This window comes from Balaenoptera borealis (genome assembly GCF_965194805.1).
Source record: "Balaenoptera borealis genome assembly, chromosome: 13".
Classification (NCBI taxonomy): domain Eukaryota; kingdom Metazoa; phylum Chordata; class Mammalia; order Artiodactyla; family Balaenopteridae; genus Balaenoptera; species Balaenoptera borealis.
This window is the reverse complement of record NC_138870.1, coordinates 101147645-101171394: the sequence shown is the minus strand read 5'-3', so window position 1 is coordinate 101171394 and position 23750 is coordinate 101147645. Positions and strand designations below refer to the sequence as shown.

The window sequence follows — 23750 nt, the reverse complement described above, 5'->3', positions numbered from 1 at the left end:
CAAGGACGGTCTGAGTCCTACTGGGAATCCCAGGGCCCAGAGCAGAGCCTGGGCTGGGAGTCACGGCTGCTCGTTCAACCCCCTCTACCACTGGCTTGCTGTTTAAGTTTGGGCAGCCTTGTGCCTCCCCAAGCTTTACTGTCCCCTCGTGTAAGTCGAGGGAAGGGACAGAATGCTCCTATGGTGCCTTTCAACTTAAAACCTCTCTGACCTTCTACCTGGCTAATGGAGACGCCGATAGGGGACAAGAACGGATTTGGAAAGCGCTTTGAAAAGTTCATAGCAGGAAGCAAAGAGAGAGAGTCTTTCTTTCTGTAGAGCAGGAGGAGGGGGGGAGTTATGGACAGAAGCTGCAGATGGAAAGGACAAAGTCTGGAGCACTTTATGGCATTTACTGTAGAATGCAGAGCACCTGTGGAAGCAACAGCACCAAATATTTACCAAAGCAACATTAAAAATTAACCTTTAAGATGTAGAGGTTTAAAGACCCAGAGCTCCCTGAGAAATATCACCAGGAAGAAGAGTAAAGGGTACGGGCAGGAAGGGTACATGCTGGGCTTGAACAATGATGCCCCCAGAGGCAGGCACAGCTCCCCACGGACCCCTCCTCTATTTCTCGCCACCCACCAGAGCAGCCTTCAGCCCTGCATCTGCAGAGGCACCTGGGCAGCCCTCCTCAGCCATAGCCTTTCTGAGGCTCCTGTGGCCTGCAGGATAAGGACAGGCCCTCGGCTCGGCATTCATGGCCCTCTGTATTTCGCTCCTGCCTCTCTGGGCAGCTGAGACCTTTAGGATGGAAAAGAGTGAGCTGCCGAGGTTGGAGGAGATTGAGGTGGGATCGGGGAACATTCCAGGCCCCGGAGTGGCATGTGCAAAGGCACTGAGGCAGAGAGAGCCAGTGCATTCATGCACCAGAAGGAAAGTCGAGGTGCAGGAGTGTGGGGAGAAAAGGGGAGCACAGGAGGGGAGGGATGGGAGACGCAGGGGGTGTCTGATGTGCAGGGCCATGGTGAGGGGTGGGCTTCCTGATCCCGGGACCGGGGAAGCCCTCCAGGAGAGCGACAGGTGCCTTTTTAAAAGCTCCCCCTGGCAGTGAGTGGGGAAGGGAGCTGGCCGTCCAGCAGAGGCTGGCACTGTCTTGCAGGCTGGGCTGTGGCAGGAGCAGAGGAGAGGAAGCAGACAGCCCACAGGACCAGCTGGTGGATTGGGTCGGGGTGAGGGGCTCCAAAGACCGTGTCCCGGACTCTGGCCTGAGCCGCTGGGGAGATGCTGGTGGGATTTTTCCAAGGTGGGGACCCAGGGGCAGGCGTGGCTTTGGGGATCAGCCTTGTGGAGTGTCTGCAGTCTGAGGTGCCTGTGAGCGTGGATGGGGTGATGTCGGTCCCGCACACAAGTTGGCGAGGAGCTCGGAGGAAAACCTGGGTTGAATACCAGCTTGGATTTGGCCAAGGGGGCTGGCTTGTCACGGAATCATGTCGTGCAGGGGCCAGGAAGTCACCTGGGGAGAGGATGAAGTGTGTGGGAAGGGACCAGGGGACGCCGGCAAAGGAGTCTGGGAAGGAGCAGCCCCCGAGGCAGATGGAACCCAGAGGCCTGAAGACGGGGTGATTCTGGGGCGGCGGGGTCAGCCTCAGATGCCAGGACCGAATGCCCTGCCCTCTGCCCGCTGCCCCCACGATGCCCCGTGTCCGTCCCGCGACACAGTCAGCGGCTCCTGCAAACACATGGAGGCTACGACTCGTCTGACACCAAAAGGCATCGTCTCTCCTCCCCATCCGCCTGGCCTTTTACGCAGCCGGCTTCTCTCTTCAGGAAGAAAGTGAGGTTTCACGTTAGATTCTTTAAAATGAAGCAGTGTCTTATGACCCCACATCATTCTAATTTGTCCACAAACAAGACCTTTGTTTTGATGGTCTCTCGTTTTTCCTGGAGACCCGGTGACCCACAGCTGGGGTGCGAGGGGCACTTGGGAGAGCGCTGCCCGTCTCACCTGCACCACGGCCTCTCAGGACAGGTGTTTTCTGGCCATTTTACGGATGTGGAAACTAAGGTTCTGAGAGGTCGCTGGCACATTCGAAGTCAAACAGCCTGTGAGAAGCAACCTGATTCCACGGTCAGGTTCTTTACCCTCTGCTGGGAGCGCCTCCACGGTGCCAGGTCTCAAGGGGGACCCAGTTAGCCCAGAGCTTCCCCAGCACACACACATACACACGCACCACACACAGAGACACTGTTCACATCACACACCCAGACGTCCCACACCGGCACACACACACACACACACACACACACACACACACACACACACACACACACACACCTTCCCCTGCTCAGCCCCTCCTTCTGCACCTGGATCACTGCCCATCTTCATCTGTCTAGAGGACCCACAGGCTGTCTTGCTAAAGGCAAAATGAAAATTTCCTAGAGGGTCTCTGACGTCCCCTTTGTGCAATGCTTTCCCCGCCCACTTCACAGGACATCCATGCCCTGAGCGCTTTCTGCGAGCGAGGCGCTTTCACACGCTCCGCTTCCTGGGAGCCTCACAAAGTCCCCACTTAGCAGAAGCGTAAACCAAACCTCCCGGAGGTAGGTGACTGGCAGCGGGTGACGGCAGTGAGCGCGGACACGCGCCGAGGGTCTGCTGGGACCCCAGAGGCCTGGGCCCTGCCTCGCTCCACACAGCGCTCGCCTGAGGCAGGGGAGGACGGAAGGAAGCCCTGATCCAGAGTCCAGAGAAGCCTGATCGCTCTGAGGGTCGTGGAGCCTGACCGTGTCTGCAGGGCTAGAGTGAGGGACCCCGAGGCCGAGCTGGCAGCAGGGGAGGAGGAGGCCACAAGCAGGTTACGGGCTCAGGAGAGGAAGAGCCTCCTGCCGGGCAGCCTCCCTTCGCAGCCCAGCTGCTTTCCTCACGAGGTAGTGAGCTCCCCGTCACTGGGGCATGCAAGGTGAGACCAGAGGTTCATTTCCTGAGGTTGTTCACTGTTTCCGAGTTGAAGTACATAAAGTGCCCATCTTGATGCTACAGCTTGGTGAATTTCAGTCTGAAATTGAAACATTCCAACACCCAGAAGGCTTCCTCGTGTCCCCTCAACACCACTCCTCTGACATCCAGCCCCTGAGTGGTTTTGCCCAACCGTGGGCTGTTCCTAGGCTGGAATTGGCTGGTGTGGGGCCTGGGGTCAGTGTCTCTCACGCAACATTTTATCTATGAGATGAATTCCTCCATGTTGCTGGGCGTATCAAGAGCCTGTTCTTTTTCACTGCTGTGTAGTACTCCATCATATGGATGTAGCATACTCTGCTTATCCCTTTACCTGTTGAGGACATTTGGGTTGTTTCTACTTTGGAGGCATTATCCATAAAGCTGCTCTGAACATTCACAGCCAAGCACTCTGGTGAACGGGTGAACACATTTCTCTTGGGTGTCGTACAAGTGTCCTGTGGCTGCTGCAACCAGTGACCACGAACTCAGTGGCTTAGAACAGCACAAATTATCCTCTTATAGTTCTGATGGGCAGAAGTTCAAAATGAGCCTTATGAACACCTAATATTCAGGTGCTGGCAGAGCTGGTTCCTTGGAGGTTCCAGGGAGAATCTGTTCCCTGGGCTTTGCCAGTTTCTGGAGGTGACCTGTGTTCCATGGCATGTCTGCCTTTCCTGTGATGGCATCACTGTGACCTCTGCTTCCATCCTCACATCTCTTTCTCTGACTCTGACCCTCCTGCCCCCCTCTTTTAAGGACCCTTGTGATGACCCCAGGCCCACCCGGTAACCAGTCTCCCCATCACAAGGCCCTCGACTCATTCGCACCAGCAGAATCCCTTTCACCACGTGAGGCCACATTCATAGCTTCTGGGGATTAGGATGGGGACTTCTTTGGGGGCCTGAGTTCTACTTACACAGGTGTATATGTAGCATCATGCGACAGGCATATATTCAACTTCAGCATGTACAGCTCCCCAAGTTTCCCAAAGCAGATGGACGATTTTGCGCTCCCCAGGTCGTGGGTGAGAGTTCCTCCTCCCCCACCTCCTCACCAGTCTTTTTCATCTTAACCCTTTGTTTCAGGGGGCTGGTAGGGCAGCTCCCTGTAGTAGTTTTACGTTGCATTTTCTCCATGCTTGTATTTCACTTTCTATCATCATTACGCGAGCACACCTCCTCCATGCCGCCCCCCATGACCACACCTTTTGCCACTAAGAGGCCGCCTTCTGTGCTGGGGGACTCTGCTCTCCCCTCCGTGGGAGTGCCCTCGGACCACCCTGGTGGTCCCGCACTGTTCACCCCTTTGTGAGAAGTGGTCAAAGCGTCTCCACCTCTCAGGTTGCTGTGAGGACGCAGTAGAAATCGAGCTGGAGCTCTTATCAGTGCTGTGGGCACATTATCTGCAGCTCACCTGGCAATTAGTCATGTTGTGCCTCGTGATGCCTCTGCTTCTATCCTGAGCAGTTATTGTGACAGATTCTCAGCCTTCTGGAAGCGTTCATTGTTATTCAAATTGCCAGGTGTTCCGTCTTATCTCCCCAGTTAGGTTGCAGAAGCCAGCTGGAGACCCTCCTTATCCTGTCGGGCCCCATCCCGGGTTCCAGCCCTGCACCTCTCTCTCCAGGGCAGCGGTGCCTGCTCAACCGGCCTCCCCACAGCCAGCCTATCCAGGCCACCACCCTGCACCTGAGGGGTGGCAGTGCAGCCCAGCGGCTGGCAGCGCAGGCTGGACTCCTGGATCCACCACTAGCCAGATTTATGACTCTGCGCAAGTCACACTACCTTCCTGAGCCTCGGTTTCCTCACCTGTAAATAGGGGAAATAGGAGTCCCCCTTTCTAGGGCTGTTGGGAGAGTGAAGTGAGACTAGGCATAGAAAGTGCTTGGACAGTGCCCAGCCCAGAAGAGATACCCCATCACAGCAGTCCTAACTCTGGCCTTTCTTGGGATTAGGAAGGATCTTCCATGTCTACATCTCAGAGCCCTGGGATCTCACGCAGTGCCTTCACTTGGCAGTTGAAGTGCTCGGTGGCTGCCTGTCTAGCCTCAGCCCACCAGGAAGATCCTGCGTCACCTGCTGTGACCCTCTGATTGTTCTTGGCTCAGGCTGCACCCTCCTCCTGGTGTGCCTTCCCCCCACTTCCTGACGTGAGTTTTCCCTGGGTCCCCGCCCCCATCCAAGCCACGCCCCCAGCCACTCAGCCCTGACACAGTGCGGATCTGTCGCTCTTGTTTTAGGGTCCCAGTGTGGCTCCCCCGCTAGCTCAGAGCACTCGAGGGCTGGGCCCACGCCGTCCAGGTCTGTGTCTCAGCACCCAGCCCAGGCCTGGCAGAAGATGCCACCAGCAGGGGCTTCCAGAAGGCATCATTCTGCTTTGGTCTCCGTTGCATGGGGAGCCATTGTTTTCGAACCAGTTCCCGAATGATGGACATTTCTTTGATCCTAATCCTCCACTTTTATCCACATTACTGCAATAAATGAGCTTGTAAGAATTTTGCCCTTGTGAGCGTATTTGTAGGATAATGGCTAAGTGGAATTACTGGGTCAGAGGGCGTGCGCATCTATAACTTTGGTGCGCGCCAAGCTGCCTTCCAGGAGTGACCCGATGTCCCTCCCACCAGCACGAAGCAGAGGTTTCCCCCCCAAAACGGGCAAACACATGGTGCACTCAACCTTTTGGATCTCTGCAGACGTGATGAGTGGAGGAATGTAGAAGCTTCCTTTGGTCTGTGCTCTGGAATGCTTTCTCATTATGGCTTTCATTTGCATTTCTCTTATTTTAGACTTTGGATTTGCCATTGGACAGTTTCTCTCTTTCTTTTTGGCAATTGCTTTGTTTAGACTCCTTGTCCTGGATTCTCTGGGCAGTTTCTATTGTCTTGGAAATTCACCCATCTCATCAAAGTTTTCTGATTTCGTTGCACAGGGTTGAGTGGGTAGGTTCCCTCGTTCTTCTCTTGTTATTTGTCTGTTCCCCCCATCTTTCCTGAGCGCCTGCTCTGTGCCAGGTGTCGTTATTGGTCCTGGGGGTAAAGTAGTGGGCCAGAACCAAGAAAAGCCCCATTTATATGAAGGCTACAGACAATTTAAAATACGTGTGGAATTCCCTGGTGGTCCAGTGGTTAAGGCTGTGCGCTTCCACTGCAGGGGACGCGGCTTCCATCCCTGGTCAGGGAACTAAGATCCCACATGCAGGGCGGCACGGCCAAATAAAAAATAAAATAAAATAAGTACATAAAATATGTGGACTGTTAGATGGTGATGAGTGCTAGCGAGAAAAACACTATGAGAGCAGGGAGGGAGTTGACGATGGAGTCCAACTTTCAATAAGGTGGTCAGAGACGGTCTCAGTAATAGGTGACTTGAAGGACGTAAGGGAATAGCCACGTGTTTATCTGGGAGAGGAGAGGGAAGCATGCTGGTGCAGGTGCTGTCTTGGTCTAAGTTCTTGGAGAAACACAACCAATAGGATAGATATCGATACAAATATAGATATAGTATAGACATAGATGTAGATATCTATATATAAATCTAGATTATAGATAGATATCTATGTATAAATATATGTCTATATATAATACAGATAAAATATGTAAAATCTACATAGAGATAGCTATATAGAGAGGGACTTACTCCAAGGAATTGGCTCGTGCAGATTTGGAGGCTGAGAAGTCCCAAGACCTGTAGTTGGCAAGCTGGAGATCTAGCAGGGCTGATGGCCCTCCAAGTACCATCCAAGTACCACTCCAAGTCTGAAGGCCTGAGAACCAAGAGAGCCAATGGTGTAAATTCCAGTCCAAATCCAAGTCTGAAGGCAGGAAAAGACTGATGACCCACCTCAAAGACAGGAAGGCAGAGAGGGAATTCTCCCTTCCTCTGCCTGTTTCTTCTATCCAGGCCCTCAGTGGATTGGAGGAGGCTTACCTGCATTGGGGAGGTGATCCACTTGACTCAGTCTACAGATTCAAAGATGAATCTCATCCAGAAACACCCTCACAGACACACCCAGGACCACATATGATCAAATATCTGGGCACCACCCCTGTGGCCCAGTCAAGTTGACACGTAAAATGAGCCATCGCAGCTGGAGTGGAGTGAGCAAAAGAGAGAAGATAAGGGATGTGACCAGAGAGGATGGAGAGGAAGGTCTTTGGCTTCTACTCTGAGTGAGATGGGAGCCAGTGAGGGTTTTGAGCAGAGGAGAGACGTGATGTGACATGGATTTTCACAGGATCCCTCTGGCTGCTGTATGGAGAAGAGACAGAAGAGCTTGATAAGCGAGGAGGCCATGGTAGAAGCAATGGAGGTGGCAGAAGGGCAAGGTTGATGGTTACATCTGAAGGATTTACTAGTGGACTGGATTTGGGGGTGAGAGAAAGAGAAGGGCCAAAGATGCTCTGGGACTCTGATGGAGTTGTATTTACTGAAGTCAGGAAAATTGTGGGAAAAGCTGATTTGGAGCAGAGGATCAGGATTTTAGTTTTGAGCATATTAAGTTTGAGATGTCTATTAAATATCCAGTTGGTGATGTCAACTAGACAGTTTGAAGCTATGGTGTGAGCTTGAGGCTGAAAGAGACATTAATGTATGTAGAGTAGTTAATTCCTTGGGAGGAGATGATTTCCTCAGGAGTGAGTAGAGGTGGAAAGGAGAAGAGGAGACCAGGAAGATGGGGAGGGACCCATGGAGGAGCCTGAGAAGAAGCAGCAAGAAATTTAGGAGGAGAACCAAGAGAGGGGCCTGGAGTGTCCTGGAAGCAGGAGAAGTGATCACCTGTGTCAGTGCTGCCAAGAGGACAAGTAAAAGGAGGACCGAGAATTGACCACTGGATTTAGCAACATGGAGGTCTTTGGTGACCTTAACAAGGGTAAACTCTGCAGAATAGTTGGGTCAAAAGCCTATCTAGAGGGGTTAAGAGATAGTGGAGAAGCGGAATTGGAAAGGAAAAGTACAGATAAATTTTAAATGGTCACTTTCTCCTGCTGCTTTATTAGAGTCACCAACAGTTAATGTGTCCTGTTTTTCAAAAAGAATAAGAAATTGGATTTATTTATTCATTTCTTCCTTTTATGTTATTAACTTCATTTCAGTTTTAATTTATCAAGTGCTTTCCTATGTGTTCCTTTGGTATTTTGTCTTTTTTTCTAATTTTTGAGCTGGATAGCTAATTCATGTTTCCTTATTTATTAATATCAATATTTAAAGCTATAAATTTTCCTCTGAGCATTGCCTTGGCTGCATCTCACAAGTTCTGAAATGTAATCTTTTTATTTTCATTATTGTCTAGATATTGTGCAACTGATTTTTTGCTCTATCTTTGACACAAGAGTTATTTTAAAGCATTTTTAAACTTCTTGGGTTTTGTTTTGTGGTTTTGTTATTAACATTTTCAAATTCTAGGGTATTGTGATGAGAGAATGTTGTCTTACATCTACTTTTTGGAATTTACTTTCTTTGTGGCCTGATAATTGCTTTTTGTGTGTGCATTTTCAAGAGCATTTGAACAGAAGGAAGATTCTGTTTAATACACACACATAGGGCTTCCCTGGTGGCGCAGTGGTTAAGAATCCACCTGCCAATGCAGGGGACACAGGTTCAAGCCCTGGTCCGGGAAGATCCCATATGCCACGGAGCAACTAAGCCCGTGTGCCACAACTACTGAGCCTGCACTCTAGAGCCCACAAGCCACAACTACTGAGCCCGCGTGCCACAACTACTGTAGCCCGTGTGCCTAGAGCCCGTGCTCTGCAACAAAGAGAAGCAACCGCAATGAGAAGCCCATGCACCGCAACGAAGGGTAGCCCCTGCTCGCCACAACTAGAGAAAGCCCATGCACAGCAATGAAGACCCAACGCAGCCAAAAATAAATAAATAAATAAGTTTTTAAAAATACACACACATACTATGGTATTAATTAGGTTATTTGGCTCTCTACACCTTATTTATGTTTTTGTCAACTTAATCTGTGAGGGACTGAGAGAGGTGAATTAAAATGCACCAATATTAACATACTCTTTTTCTTCCTACATTTTCAGATTTCTTGCTCTATGAATGTTGAGGCTATGTTATTTGGTGCAAAGACACTTATTACTTTAAGTCCTCATGGTGACTCTCATCCTTGATCCCCACACAATGCCTTCTTTTTCTCATTCTCTATTTCTTGCCCTGACTTCAGCTTTGTCTAACATTCAGATCAAGACCCCTGGTTTCTCTTGGTTTGCACTTGTTTTGTTTCTGCCCATTCTTTCTTGTGTAATTGTGGCAAAACACATAACAAAATTTACCATTCTAACCACTGTACCATTCAGTGGCATTAAGTACATTCACACTGTTGTACAACCATCAGTACCGTCCATCTCCAAAACTTTTTCATCATCTACTCATCCTATTATATGAAACCTTTCTGAATTATTCTACCTTCAGTAGATTTTGCTTGTAATCCAGTCTGAGTCTTTTTTTTTTCAGCAAGTGTGTATGGCTCATTAACATTTACTAATATGGCAGCTACATTTAGTCTTAGTTCTGTCATCATAGTTTATGACATGCTTTCTGCTTTTATAGCTTTTGTGGGGGTTGTTAATTTTCACCATATGGTCTCTGTTTTCTTTGTTTTATTTTTTGTGTATATATCTTCTGACAATTTGGAAAGCTGTGTTTTTCATCCCATAGTTATCTTCATAATTATACTGTCATATGATACCCTTAATCCTCTATTTCTTTAGACAATGTTTATTTTCTCCCTACTATGAATGATGCCCAAGTTAGAACATATCTACTCTCCCTCCCCTTCTCTCACTTCCATCAAATGATTTTAGTTGATTATATTATATGAGTTTTTCCATTTACCTTTGTACCTCTAATGTTATTTCCATCTGATTTTTTGGACTCCCAACTGTAAGCAAATAAGACATAGTTTACATATATTACCTGCCTCTTTCTGACCTCCACCCTCCCTACTATAGTTTATATTGGTTCTCTGTTTTCTTTTTTTGTTCTTTTCTATAACAGTCACAGTACATTAGTTTCAGACATAGTCCTACAGTTAAATAGATTCTCATTGCTAGTGCTCTTGCCAGAGTTGCTCTATTTACCCTTCATTATCCTAAGGTATAGGATATTATCCTTTATTATCCTCAATGTATCCTCTGTTAATTTATGCAAGAAGGGCTCATGGGAGCTATAATTCAAAAATGTGTTTTAAAAGTTTTTCTGTTGACTTTATATTTAAAATCGGGTTCATCTGGGCTTTAAATTCTTGCTTCATTCATTCATTCAACAAAGACTTATTATGTGTACCAGTTACTGCTCCAGACCCTGGCAATACAAAAATGAACACAACACACAAATACCTTGACCCTCATGTAGCTTATTTTCTAGTTGGGAGAGACAAACAATAAGCTAGACCAGTAAGTAAAATATTTGGTGTACTGGATGGAGAATGATAGAGCAGGTGATGGGGGACCACGGAATCTGTCACCCAGAGCCCAGTGATGCAGAATGGGGTGTTGACTCTGCCATTTGGAGTATCAAGCCCTCTGGAAAGATGGACTTTGTTGGCTTAGCCCCTCCATTAACTTCCCCCCTTGCCCCTGGAACACACTGGAGTTTGGTGGAAGATGGTTTATCTGTTAGTAGCTGTAATCAGATACAAGTTGCAGAAACCCAGCTACAATGGTGTGGAGGTGGGAAATCTGGGGCTGCCACCAGAACCAGGTTTCTCCCTGCTTCCCAGTCCAGCCACATTAGTGAAAGTCCTTTGTTCTCATGCTCTCCCTCTGGATCCATGTCCCCTTCCCAGTAGACTTCCACTTGCATAGCATTGGCCAGAGTGGGTATGTGACCACTCCTGTCTGCAAGGGAGTATGGGAAGGTGAATATTTGTGACTGGGTAATTGCCCCTATAAATGGCTATAGGACAGGGGATTCACTGTGTATGCCAGTGATGGAGTTTGTATTTCTGTTCCTCATTATCCTTGTTTGGAGGTGATCTCAAGAGGAGAAAGAACAAAGGCAACTCATCTCTGCCAATCAAAGCTGTAAGTGCCCCGTTGGCTGGTGTTTACACTCCTGACCTTATCCCAGTGATCTCGTGACCTGTCCATGTGCCAGGAGTGTCCTGGTTTCCTCTCCGTGGCTTTGTATGATATGGTCCTATCCAGTGGTGTGACACCAAGATTCACAATGGTTCTTTTTATTATTATGAGTGTTATCTGTATCTGTTCTTAATATTTTCTAGTTTGTTATAACAAGGGTGACCATCTGGTTTATCATCCAAAGTAGAGTACTTTTGAGGCTGAAGAGGCAACAATATTAAAAATTATGTCAGAACCATAAGTATTAACTGGGACTATCCTAAGCCAAGACATATAATCCCCCTGGTAACCGCTGAGGTAAAAAAACACTGTTGGTTTTGTAAGTTGATCTGGTTTTGTCTTACAGATTGAAAACTGTATCTTTGTATCTGCACTCGCTGTTCTAATAATTAGCCTGTTGGTTCTCTTGGGTTTTCTATGTACGTGATCTGCCAATAATGGTAATTAGGGCTCTTCTAGTCCACTCCTGACACTCTATGCTCTTTTCTTGTCTTATTGCTTGGGCCAGGGGCACTAGTGCTGTATGAAACCACAGTGATAGCAGACCTGCTTGTCTTGCTTCCAGCCTTAAAGTCAAACAGGTCTCAATATCTAGAAGACAAAAAAATGTCATGTGCTCAGAGAAAAACCTGGCTTCTCCTGGAACTGAGGCCAGAGAGAAATGTCCCCAGTGCATCCCCATGGAGGAGACACCATGTGATACTTTGTTCCCTTCTGCTTCCCTAGAAAACCCTTTTGCCGTGCCTCAGGATGGGGGAGGTGAGACCCAAGGCACCTGGCTCAGCCTCCGAGAAGTACCGCTTCAAGACGTCAGGGAGAGCCAAGACGGCCACGGCGGTGGCAGAGGAGAAAACGCTGCCTGTGCCCGAACCCTTCCTCGGACTTCTAACACTACGAGCAAACTCAGGGGTGGGGGCTGGGTGCAGGGAGGGGCTTCTGAGCCACCCGTCCGCAAGCAATAGTCCCATTTTGGGCCGGTGGCTTCTGAGAGGTGGCGCCATGGTGGACTCAGGATGACCGACACAGCTGCCCTGGCCGAGTGAAGCCGGGAGGATTCAGGCCATGTGTCGTACCCATGCGTGGTTCCCTTGCCCCCTCCAGTAGTGGCCTGTGGGCCTATCTGTGTCAGAATATTGAATGTGAGTGTGTGTGTGTGCGTGTGCGTGTGTGTGTGATCAGGGGTATCCTTTTTGTTTGTTTGATTGGTTTTATTGGGGTCCCCCCAAGTTCTCTGATGGGCCTGAGTCACCTTGTGCTGGGGGTCTGGCCCAGCATCCGGGCTCCAGCTTCTTGCTGCAGCTGTGAGCCAGATGGAGTTGGTAAGCACAGGGCACAGCCCCACTGTGTCTCAGGGGGTGCTGGGGATGCGAAATGCCGGTGGGGTTTCGTTCTTATGGACTTTGTTCCCATAATGATAGTGATAATGAGAGACACGTCTCAGGCCATCCTCGGGGCAGGCACTAGATTATCTTCACGTACGCCCTCTCTCATCACCTGGGAGGTGGGTGGGATGAACTCCCTGCAGAAATGGCCCGTGTCTCACAGCCAGGAGGAGACCAGTCCTCAGTTTGACCTCAGAGGTATAAGAACCCAAAGTCCAAGCTCCCCAGCCCAGGGTACCCCCAACACAGTCCCTGGAGCATCTCCCCAGTGGCTTCTCAGTGGATGGGCCATCACCTAAGCTCTCCACCGTCGCTGCCCCAGGACCCTGCTACACACGACACATTCTGGTTAAGCACCTACTGTCTGCCAGTCCTCTGCTGGGCGGCGATCGGGAAGGGAGATGAGTCAGGCTGGCCTCGTCCCTGCCCTGGGGGAGCCGCATCTGGTGGGAGAGCCAAACACACAGATCATTGCTGGACAGAGTGATGAGCACTATGGAAGTGCAGAGGGGAAGGTTCTAGAAGCCCTTCCCATTTAAGGCGGGACTTCCACAAAACCTTGGATGCCCGTAACATCTGTCCACAGAGCTCACCACCGCCACCACCCACCCCGCCAGCCCGGGGGCACACACACGGCAGGGCATGACCTAGGAAATGATCACATAAATCCCCGAGGGCCAAGGTGGCAGTGTAGACACCCTCATTCCCCTGGTGTTAGTGAAGCCAAAATCTCCCCCCAGCGCCCAGCTGGGTGGGCCCGGCTCCTCTGCTCGCATACCCTCACTCAGCAGGACCCAGTGTCTTCCACAGACCCTCTGCCCATCGGACGTGGCAGTGAGCAGGCAGGCCCCTGCTCGTGGTGCTGGTGTCCTAGCTGGGGGAGAGGACAGGGAAGAAATAAGCAGTGAATAAGGAAGGTAGCAATAGCAGTGAGCCCTAAGCCGAGAATTTGGTCAAAACAATGTTCGTGAGGGTCCTGTTGAGCTTGGGTGGTCTGGGAAGGGCTTTCTGAGCAGGCTAAGCCCAGCTCTGAATGATAAGCAAGAGCCAACCATGGACATTAAAGATAAGAGAGCATTCCAGGCAGAAGGAACAGCTAGTGCAAAGGCCCTGAGGCAGCAACCAGCTTGATGCTTTCAAGGAACCAAAAGAAATCCAGGTTGGCTGGGACACAGAGGAAGGGCGGAAAGAGAGGTGGGTGAGAGCCCAGATGCTGTGGTCCGCTGTGAGTCACCTTAGCCTGGAAAAACATAACACCCGCCCTTTGATAAAGCAGAAAGAAGTTTCTAGGGTGTCAAGCATTTTCCATCCAGCCTGGCCTTTCATCCTCTCAAAGCCCATAAAGAAGGGGCTCTCCCCATTTCGTGGACCAGGATGCTGAGCCTCAGATGGGTCAGGCGGCTTGCCCAAGGTCACACAGGCAAGCTGAGGAAGACCCGGACCCGTGGCTTGAGCCTCGTCTTCTCCAGGGCCCAGGTGTACAGCTTTGGCAGAGGCAATGTCAGAGAACCTTTGCTCGGGGTCTTGATTAGGGATAGGCGTGGCTTTCTTTACCCTGGACGCTGAGACATGCCAGGACCTGCCCCTGGGCCTTGCAGAGCAGCAGTTGCCCTGGAAGCGTGCTCAGCAGCCATTCAGCCCACCTGGATCAGCACACACCTGCATCCCATGTGCATAGCCTCGGGGATCAGAGATCAGCACACACCCGCATCCCATGTGCATAGCCTCGGGGATCAGAGATCAGCACACACCCGCATCCCATGTGCATAGCCTCGGGGATCAGAGATCAGCACACACCCGCATCCCATGTGCATAGCCTCGGGGATCAGAGCTCAGCACACACCCGCATCCCATGTGCATAGCCTCGGGGATCAGAGATCAGCACACACCCGCATCCCATGTGCATAGCCTCGGGGATCAGAGATCAGCACACACCTGCATCCCATGTGCATAGCTTCGGGAATCAGAGAAACCTGAGCCTTGGGGAGAGGCGTGTGGGCACAGAGCCAGATTCTGACGTCAGCTCTGCGCTGAGACCAGTGTGACCTCAGGCAAGTCCTGCGCCTTCTCTGCCTTCACTAAAAGGAAGGGCTCAGACCAGGTGTTTTTAGGGGGCTTGCATCTCTGGCTTCCTGCAGTTCTGGGTGCTGCTCATGCAGCTGTTCTTACGGAGACGCTTCCTCTGCCGAGAAGGAGCTGGTGGCCTTGCCTCTCTGCCCCGAACACTAGAGCCAGAGGTCACTGTCACAGAGGCCAGCAAGGGCTAGGGTTCCCCTGATCTGCATCCCTGGGCTTGAGAACTTGCAAGGCGCTGCTCCTGACTCCACCAGAGGTCTTTCCAGGAGCGACTGACGACCCCGTGGAGGTTGACTGTTGCAGCCGGGCTGGGGATCAGAATCCTCTGTTGTATGCAGGCGGCCCCTCATCGTGAAGCTCAGCAGACATCACAGACTTAGCAAACTGACACAGGGCAGCCTGGGATGCAGGGGACGGAGTGCAGAGACCCACAGCACTCGCTGCCCCTTCCCCGCTGGGTGGTATTGGGCAAATCGCTTCACCTCTCTGAGCCTCACCTGTCAAGTGTGTGGGCTGTTGGCGTGGGACGGAGTGGCTGAGGGGAGAGGGCAGCGTGCGTGGGTGTGAATGCCCATCTGAAAGGCACACGTGTGCGGTTCATTCCCTCTCGATGTCAAGGGCTCCTCAAAGCCCCTGGGACATGGGCCATCCCGACAAAAACCTGCCCCATACCTACCATGGCAGGCAGACGTGCCAATGAGTAGAGTGTCCCTGAGAATAAGATGCAGGGCAGTGACACGTTCAAGTAGAGATTTACAGAGTTAGTGTTTTTTAGTGACTCCCTAACCTGATTTTTCGAGCTGCCTAGTTTTACTTTTTACTGTGAGCTTCTGGCTATAACCACATAATTTGTAAAAATAACAATAATAATACTACGAAAAGAAAAACAAAAAGAAGAGAAAGAAGATGGCAATATATCCGCTGAGGAACTTGTCTTTGACTCCCTGTATTCGTAAGGACTTTTTCCCACTGGGAACTGTGTGTTATAACGAGCAGTTTTATGCTTTCCTTCTCATCTGTGTATAGCGTAATTGTGCGTTTTGGAATCTCTACGCAGAACCAATACCTGGTAGCACCCATGGGCCTCTCTGCCCCCACCTGAACCTCTGAGATCCCCCTGCACCTCAAGGAGCAGCCCGCTAGCGCAGAAGGGCCTGGGCCCGCCAGCTGCCAGCCCGACATCTGACGCTGACCGGGACCAATAGGAAACAGGCCTTAACTGAAAGCACACGCATGCACACACACACATGCACACATGCACACATGTGATTCTGCAGGTAGATCCCGTCTCTCTGATAAGCCCGTCTCTGATGCTTTAGAGAAATAGCAGGTAGGCAGCTAGCATTCCTGGAGTGGTGGCATTTCCCCTCTTCATCCAAAAAACCCTTCAGGCAAATTCATCCCCAGGACTAGAAAGGAGGGCTTGGGGGCATCAGGGAAAACACAGCCAGGAATGGGGGTTAACAGGCTTCTGCTACCAAGAGATGCTTCTCAGCTCACCGTCAAATCAAAGGTCCCTTTAGGCCATTCCTGTCACATCGAGCCTGGCACCGTCTCCCATGCACCCAGCAGACCCCCCAGACCCCTGTCCACACCAGGCCGGTGTCCCGGCCCTCTGCTGTCCCTCCAGACCACGGTCCTTGCCCAGGCCCCGTCTCCTGGCTCCTCTGACACCCCATTTACTGTGTCTACTACTAGAGGTCGTGCTGTAAAAGAAGATTAGTTTCCCAGAGTCACAGACTTTTTAAAAATTGTTTATTGATTTATTTTCATTTTTTCAGCTTGACTGATTGGTCCCCACCAATGGGAGGAGCCATGCCTTAGGTGGCCCTCAGAGGTGAATGTGCAGATTCCGCAGCGATCCAAGTTGACGTGATGGCCCCGAGAGGAGTTGCTGGGGGCATTTCATTGCAGACACGTCCGGGTGGGCCCCCCTCTCTGCGGCAACCTTGGGGGATTCTTATCTTACTGCTCACCTGGCGAGCATAGACAGTGTCTACCTGTCCCCACAGGCCATCTGAAAGGTCAGCGGGGCAACCACCCACCCAGTGAGTGGGTGACACTCTGGTCACTGCCACCTGCAGCCCCAGAACTCACCACCAGGCTGGGGTGATGTCCTGTCCCCTCCAGAAAACAAACACGGCACACCCTCCGTCTGACCGATGCCACGCCAGGCTCCCCAGCCCTTCCTTACAGCACAAATGCAGCCCCAGATGGTGATTAAGTGAATATATGCAGCTTTGGAGCCCGTGGCCTGAAAACTTGAATGTTGAGTTGAGCAGTCAGGTGAGATAGAAGATTCTAGAAATTCCATTTGTTCATGCATGCATTCATTCATCTATTCAACAAATATTTACCCAGTGCCCCTCCGGGAGCTGTTCCTGCTGTAGACAGAGATGTCAGGGAACATGCCGTGTCTGAGGGAGAGGCTAGGATCACCTGTGAAATGACTTGTTGTGCCTAACGGTTAGGAATGCTCAAATTCATAAGGAGAATAAGTGACCTTGGAGGTGGCATTGTCTCCCCCCTGCCCCACCCCCAAGTTTTCAGTCCAAGATGCTGCCAGACAGTTGGTGCTAGATAGATGCTTGATGAGTGAGCAGCTTTGGCTATTAGTTACACTCTACCTAAAACTCCTATCTTCACGTCAAAACCCTGACCTGTTTGCCCTTGACAGACTGAAATTCAGGGCTGCTGCAGTGCCCACCTCCAGGGGGCACCGTTTCTATAGACTGTGCTGTGAACAGTGACCCCAGGGATGGTGCAGTGAGGTGCCCTGTGAATTGCCCTAAACTGCTCTCCGAAATGTGCAGGATCCCATCAAAGTCAGCGAACCCCAGGAAGGGTCACCGTGCACATGATCAAAACTTACAGATTACACGGCCTCTGTGGGCATCCAGTGTGGCCACAACTGGAACCAAACTGGTGTCCCCAAGAGAATCTCTTCTTAGAAACTCACCTCAAGTTCTCACCTCGGTTCCTTCCTGTCTCTTCCCCATCTTCTAGGTTAAAGCTAGTGGGATACGTCACTGTCAAATAACCAAACAGTCAGGGTTTGGGTGATGGGCAATAACTAAGTGGGGACAGCGAGAGTGGGGGGCTTTGTCACCCTGACAAGGTAGCACCTCCCACCAAGTTCGGATCAGCCGGACAAGGGCGCAGATACCATGGGACAGACTTGTCTTTCTCCTGTAAACCCCTACTTCACGTGAGCAGGCGTGGGGTCTCTCTGAGAGCTGATAACCGGGAAAACCAAAAACCAATAATATTCCTAATAATAATAATATAATGTAATAATAATAATAATAATGTGTTTTACACGGACTGCTGTTGCACTGCTTTTGTCTTTATATACAGTAGTTTTTATAAAGATGTCCTTAGGTTTTAATAAAGGAGTGTCACGTCAACTCTTCCCTGTATTAAAATTTGCTTTAATGTTTCAAAAATGTGCTCTGGGGAAGCTGCGCTCACATTTGTTGTCACTCTGTCGGGAGGGTGGACGACCAGGGCCTGGGGTCTCAGCTAAGGAGCTGCTGGGGTGGTGTTAGGGGCAGCTGATCACATGGGTCCCTCCGGAAAGCCTCAGAGGGTCCAGCCCAAGGGCAGATGGAGAGGCCTGTTGGACACCACCTCCCAGAGGGCAAGAGCCAGGTCGGAAAGGAGACAGAGCCTCCAAAGGGGCACTGGCGGGCGACAGGAGGGGCTGCAAGCCGCGGGCCGTCAGCGACAATTGCTGGGGATACAGCGCCGTCCCCTCGCAACCCCCCCCAGCACCACCCCCTTCCCCTGCGCCTGAGGCTGGTGCAGCGTGAGAGCAGCTCTGCGGGTCAGTGTGTTTCCAGGCCTGGCTCAGAAGACAGCCCCCAGTGGCTGGGTCCACCTCCAGCCGGTGGGTCCACGGCAGAGGAGCAGACCCCCTGCTCCAGCAGGGACAGACACACTTATCGGGCAAATAGGGGTTTTGCACCTCCAACAACTGTCGCCCAAGGGGGCCACGTTGGAGCCTCTCCGTCCAGTCCTCAACCCCATTCCCAATTTGGCCAGAGCAGTGTCCCTCTGGGTCCAGCTCAGCTCAGAATTTCCGTCTTAAGTGCTAGTCAAACTCTTCCCGCCACCCCAAGGGACTTGAGTCCCATGGGATGGCGCAGACTCTCAGCACACACCCTCCCCCTCCCCAACACCACCAGCCTCATGGCTGGGGCAGAGGAAAAGGAGCAGGAAAAGGCCAGGGGGAGGGACAGGACTGACATCACTGCTTTGCTGGGGGCACGTTCTTGGGGCACGTTGAGGCTTCTTTGGAGAACCCCGTGGAGGTCTTCCATGCCCCTGTTTCCAGGCAAGGAGGACCGGGCCAGGACATAGCCACATGCACACACACACACACACACACACACACTCTCACACACCTCCCTGCCTTGGCACTGGGGAGCGGACAGAATAACCTTCTGAGTGAAGATTGTGCTAGAAAGCTGCCTTCTCTCTCCCAGTTGTCCCTTACCCTAGAGCAGGGTCATTTCTGGCCCCAACTGCTGGCAGGGGTGACAACATGAGAAGGGCTCCAGATGCTTCAGGGTCTTGGGCACCCAGCCGAATGTCTCAGACTTGATTGTATGGGCAGTGGGGAGCCACGGGCAGGCTGGGGGCAAAGGGGAGACACCACCGGACCTATCCTGAGGAACAGCAGGATGTGAGCGTGGAAAGGATGCACTTCTGGGCAGGACGCCGTAAGCCGGTGGCCGTCAGCGACGGCGGATGGGCTGAGCATTGCTGGCTCCCACCCTGTTTGTTCAAGGACCTCCACAGCTTCCCTTTACATCCTTCCTCCCCTGCTCCGCTCCTGAGCCAGGGGATACGGCCAGCTGGAGCTTTCACAGGAAGAAAGCACAGCCCATGGTTCTTACCGGACTAGCACTAGTTCCCCCCGGAGAGAAAGGTCTGCAGAAAGCAGGGGCCACCTGCCTCCACACCGTGACCAGGCCAAGGGGTCCTGCCGGGACTACCGTCTTCACTCCACACAGGCAAGGGGGCGACCACAAACCGAAGCGTCCAGGCTCCCATCTGCACCGGGTCATGTCTCAGGATAGCGTATATTAACGCATATATGTGGAACCATGTAGAAAAATGGTATACATGAACTTACTTGGAAAGCAGAAATAGAGACACAGACGTAGAGAACAAACGTATGGATACCAAGGGGGAAAGGGGGGCGTGGGATGAATTGGGAGATTGGGATTGACATATTGACACTGCTATATATATAATAGATAACTAATGAGAACCTACTGTAGAGCACAGGGAACTCTACTCAATGCTCTGTGGTGACCTAAATGGGAAAGAAATCCAAAAAAGAGGGGATATATGTATACGTATAGCTGATTCACTTTGCTGTACAGCAGAAACTAACACAACATTGTAAAGCAACTATACTCGTTTAAAAAAAAAAAAAGATTCCATCCCCCGTTGCCTATGACACCATCCCCCTCAGTCCTGCATCCCGGATTTCCCCCTCTGCTGGGTCATTACCACCAGGGTTCGAATATGTCTTCGTTTCACCCGTCTGAAAAGCGCGCTCCAACATGCACCCCCGCCCCCCCCCCGTGATGCCAGATCAGGTCTTCAGACGCCGCCGCCCACCCCAGCCCCACCCTGAGAAAAGCTAGAAACCCTGGGTCACATGTATTTTTTAAAACTACCGGAGGGCATTAGAGAGCTGACAAGGTAGCAAAGAATTTTGAGTTCAAGGTCTGGGAGAAGACAGAAACTCAGAAAGATGAGGTCTGCACTGGGGGCTGCTATTTCCCTGGGGACTTGCTGATTCTGAAAGAGGGGGATGAGAGGATGAGCCAGGTTTTCCAGCTTAGCAGGCTAGGGGGAGGGGGTCGGAGTCCAGGACTACTTGAGGGAGTGATGCGTAACCCCCACTTTGGATGGGGACCTCAAAGGCTGCACCCAGGAGTAAGGGTGGACCCCCCCTTACACTCAGGTCCGCTTCACCTGCGGGCCCAGAGACACCCAAATCCTGAAATTGGATTAAGCGGATCCCAGATTGCTAGCACTCCCATGTAACTGATAGCACCATACGCTGATCTTCCTCCAGAGAGGTTTCATCACCCTAGACTTCAAAATATTTCTACTACAGACAATCTATCAGATCTCTTCTGTCTGTCACACCCTCAGAGGCATACAGTGCAGCAATGTGCATAAGAAACAGCAGTCGTGGATCACAGGAGAGACCCACAGCAGTTCCAAAACAGCTGCACTTAATATGCTCAAAATGTATAAAATTATTTCTAAAAACTGAAAACCATAAAAATATAACACAGGAAAATTTTAAAGAACCAATTGGAAATTGTAAAAAATAAAAAGTATGATAACCAGACATAAGACCTCAATAAATGGGTTTAAAGGCAGATTAGATCGGAAACAAGGCGAGGATGTCTGCTCTCACCACTCTTATTCAGGATGGTGCTGGAAGTTCTAACCAGTGCAACGAAGGCAAGAAACGGAAATAAAAGGCATGAAGATGAGAAAGGAAGAATTAAAACTGTCCCTATTTGCAGATGATGTGATTGTCTAAAAAAAAAAAAAAGGCAAGGAAGCTACAAAAAAGACTTCTAGAACCAGTGAGTTCATAAGATCATAGGTGAGCACACAAAAATCGATTGTATTTCTAGGTACTAGCGATGACCATATGAATGCTAAAATTATTACAATATCATTTACAATTTCTTTAAAAAATGAAAGTGTAGGTCTAAAAAAGCACATATACGAGTTTTATGCTAAAACTATAAAAAGCTGCTGAAATCAAAGAAGATCTAAATAAATGAGGAGGGGCTTCCCTGGTGGCACAGTGGTTAAGAATCTGCCTGCCAATGCAAGGGACACGGGTTCGAGCCCTGGCCTGGGAAGATCCCACATGTCACGGAGCAACTAAGCCCGTGCGCCACAACTACTGAGCCCACGTGCCACAACTACTGAAGTCTGTGCGCCTAGAGCCTGTGCTCCGCAACAAGAGAAGCCACGAAAATGAGAAGCCCACGCACCGCAACAAACAGTAGCCCCCGCTCACCACAACTAGAGAAAGCCCACGCACACAGCAACGAAGACCCAACACAGCCAAAAATAAGATGTACCTTGTTCATGGATTGGAAGACTCAACATAGTAGAGATGTCAGCTCTTCCCAAATTGATATATAAGGTTAACATAGCTTCTATCAAAATCCCAGGAAGATTTTCTGAAGACATATACAAGATTATTTTAAAATTTATATGAAAAGACAAAGGACTAGAAAAGCTAAAACAGTTTTGAAAAAGAAGAATAAAGTGGGAGGTGTCATTCTACCCAATTTCAAGACTTATTATAGAGCTAAAATAAATAACACTATATGGTGTTGGTGGAGGGACAGACACACAGATCTATGAAGCAAAATAGAGAACGCAGAAATGGACCCACACCAAGATGCCCAACTGGTTTTTGACAAAGGAGCAAAAGCAATTTCATGAGGGAAAGAGCATTTTCAACAAATGGTGCTGGAGCAAGTGGACATTCATAGAGAAAAAAAAAATGGAATCTTGACCTAAGTACCTAAGTCTCATACCTTAAGGGAAAATTATCTCTCAGTGGATCATGGGTTTACATGTTTACTGCAAACGATAAAACTGTAGAAAAATTTGAAAGAGAAAATCTTCAGGATCTAGGGCTAGGCAAAGAAGCATGATTCTTAAAAGGCAAAAATTGATCAACTGGGCTTCATCATGATTAAAAACTTTGCTCTGTGAAAAACCCTGTTAACTAGATGAAAAGACAAGCTATAGACTGGAAGAAAATCTTTGCAAACTACTTAACCAACAAAGGACTAGTAGTTGGACTATATAAAGAACCCTCAAAAGTAGAAAGAAAAATATGGAATCATAATGTCATGCACCTGAAACTAATATAAAGTTGTACATCAATTATACCTTAATTTTTAAAATTTTTAAGAAAGAGTAACTTAAAAAAATTTTTAAAGTAAACAGTAAAAAAAAAATCCAAGCAATCCTATTAGATATTAAGAAACATTTTACGAAAGAGGATCTCCAGAAGACAAATAAGTTTGATGAAGTCCAATTTATCTATTTTGTATTCTGTTGCTTGTGCTTTTGGCTTCATATCTAAGAAACCATTGCCTAATCTGAGATCAGGACGATTTATCCCTATGTTTTCTTCTAAGAGCTTTACAGTTTTAACTCTTACATTTAGGTCTTTGAACCATTTTGAATTAATTTTATGTATGGTGAGGTAGGGGTCCGACTCATTCTTTTGCTTGTGGACATCCAGTTGTCCCAGCACCATTTGTAATTGTCTTGGCACCCTTGTCAAAAACTAACTGATCTCAAATATGAGGGTTTATTTCTGGACTCTCAATTCTAGTCTATTGATTGATATGTCCATCCTTATGCCAGGACCACAGTTTTGATTAGTAGCTTTGGAGTGAGTTTTGTAATTGGGAAGTGTGAGTCCTATGATTTTGTTCTTCTTTTCCAAGATTGTTTTGGCTATTACGAGTCCCTTGCATTTCCATATGAAATTTAAGTTCAGCTCGTCAATGTCTGCAAAGGTGCAAGCTGGGATTTTGATAAGGATTTTGTTGAATCTATATTTCAGTTTGGAGTATTGTCATCTTAAAAATATTGTCTTCCATTAAGACTTTCAATATTAAGTATTTTAAAACATGGGATGTCTTTCATTTATTTAGGTCTTCTTTAATTTCTTTCAATAATGCTTTGCAGTTTTCAGGGTGTAAGTTTTGCACTTCTTTGGTTAAATACAGACAACAACAAATAAGTACATGAAAAGATGTTTAAAATCATTAGCCATTAGGGAAATGCAAATCAAAACCACCATGTGATACCATTACACACCTATTAGAATAGCAAAAATTAAAAATAGTGACAAATGCTGGTAAGGATGTGAAAAAATTGGAACCATCATACATTGCTGGTAGGAATATAAGATGGTATAGTCACTCTGGGAAACAGTTCAGCAGTTTCTTTAAAAACTCAACATACAACTACCACACAACCCAGCAGTTGTGCTCCTGGACATCTATTCCAGGTAAATTAAAACTGATGTTCTCACAAAAACCTGTATGTGAATGTTGATAACAGCTTTATTCATAATACTCCCAAACTTGGAAAGTATCCAAATGCTCGTCAACTGGTGGCTGGTTAGACA

The 23750-nt window shown here is 49.3% G+C and overlaps 1 protein-coding gene across 2 annotated transcripts in view; it reads left to right on the top strand.

Moving 5' to 3' along the window:
- The window catches only part of SHISAL1 (shisa like 1), an 81598-nt gene extending 63655 nt beyond the window's left edge, over window positions 1-17943 (top strand). The window contains exon 4 of one of the 2 annotated variants that reach the window (XM_082350039.1): window positions 16318-17943. In XM_082350039.1, the coding sequence (XP_082206165.1) occupies window positions 16318-16360 (43 nt within the window). In that variant the 3' untranslated portion in view covers window positions 16361-17943. Of the gene's footprint in view, window positions 1-11804 lie in introns of both variants that reach the window. The other variant, XM_082350041.1, reaches the window with a different exon arrangement.
- Window positions 17944-23750: the final 5807 nt, after the last annotated feature.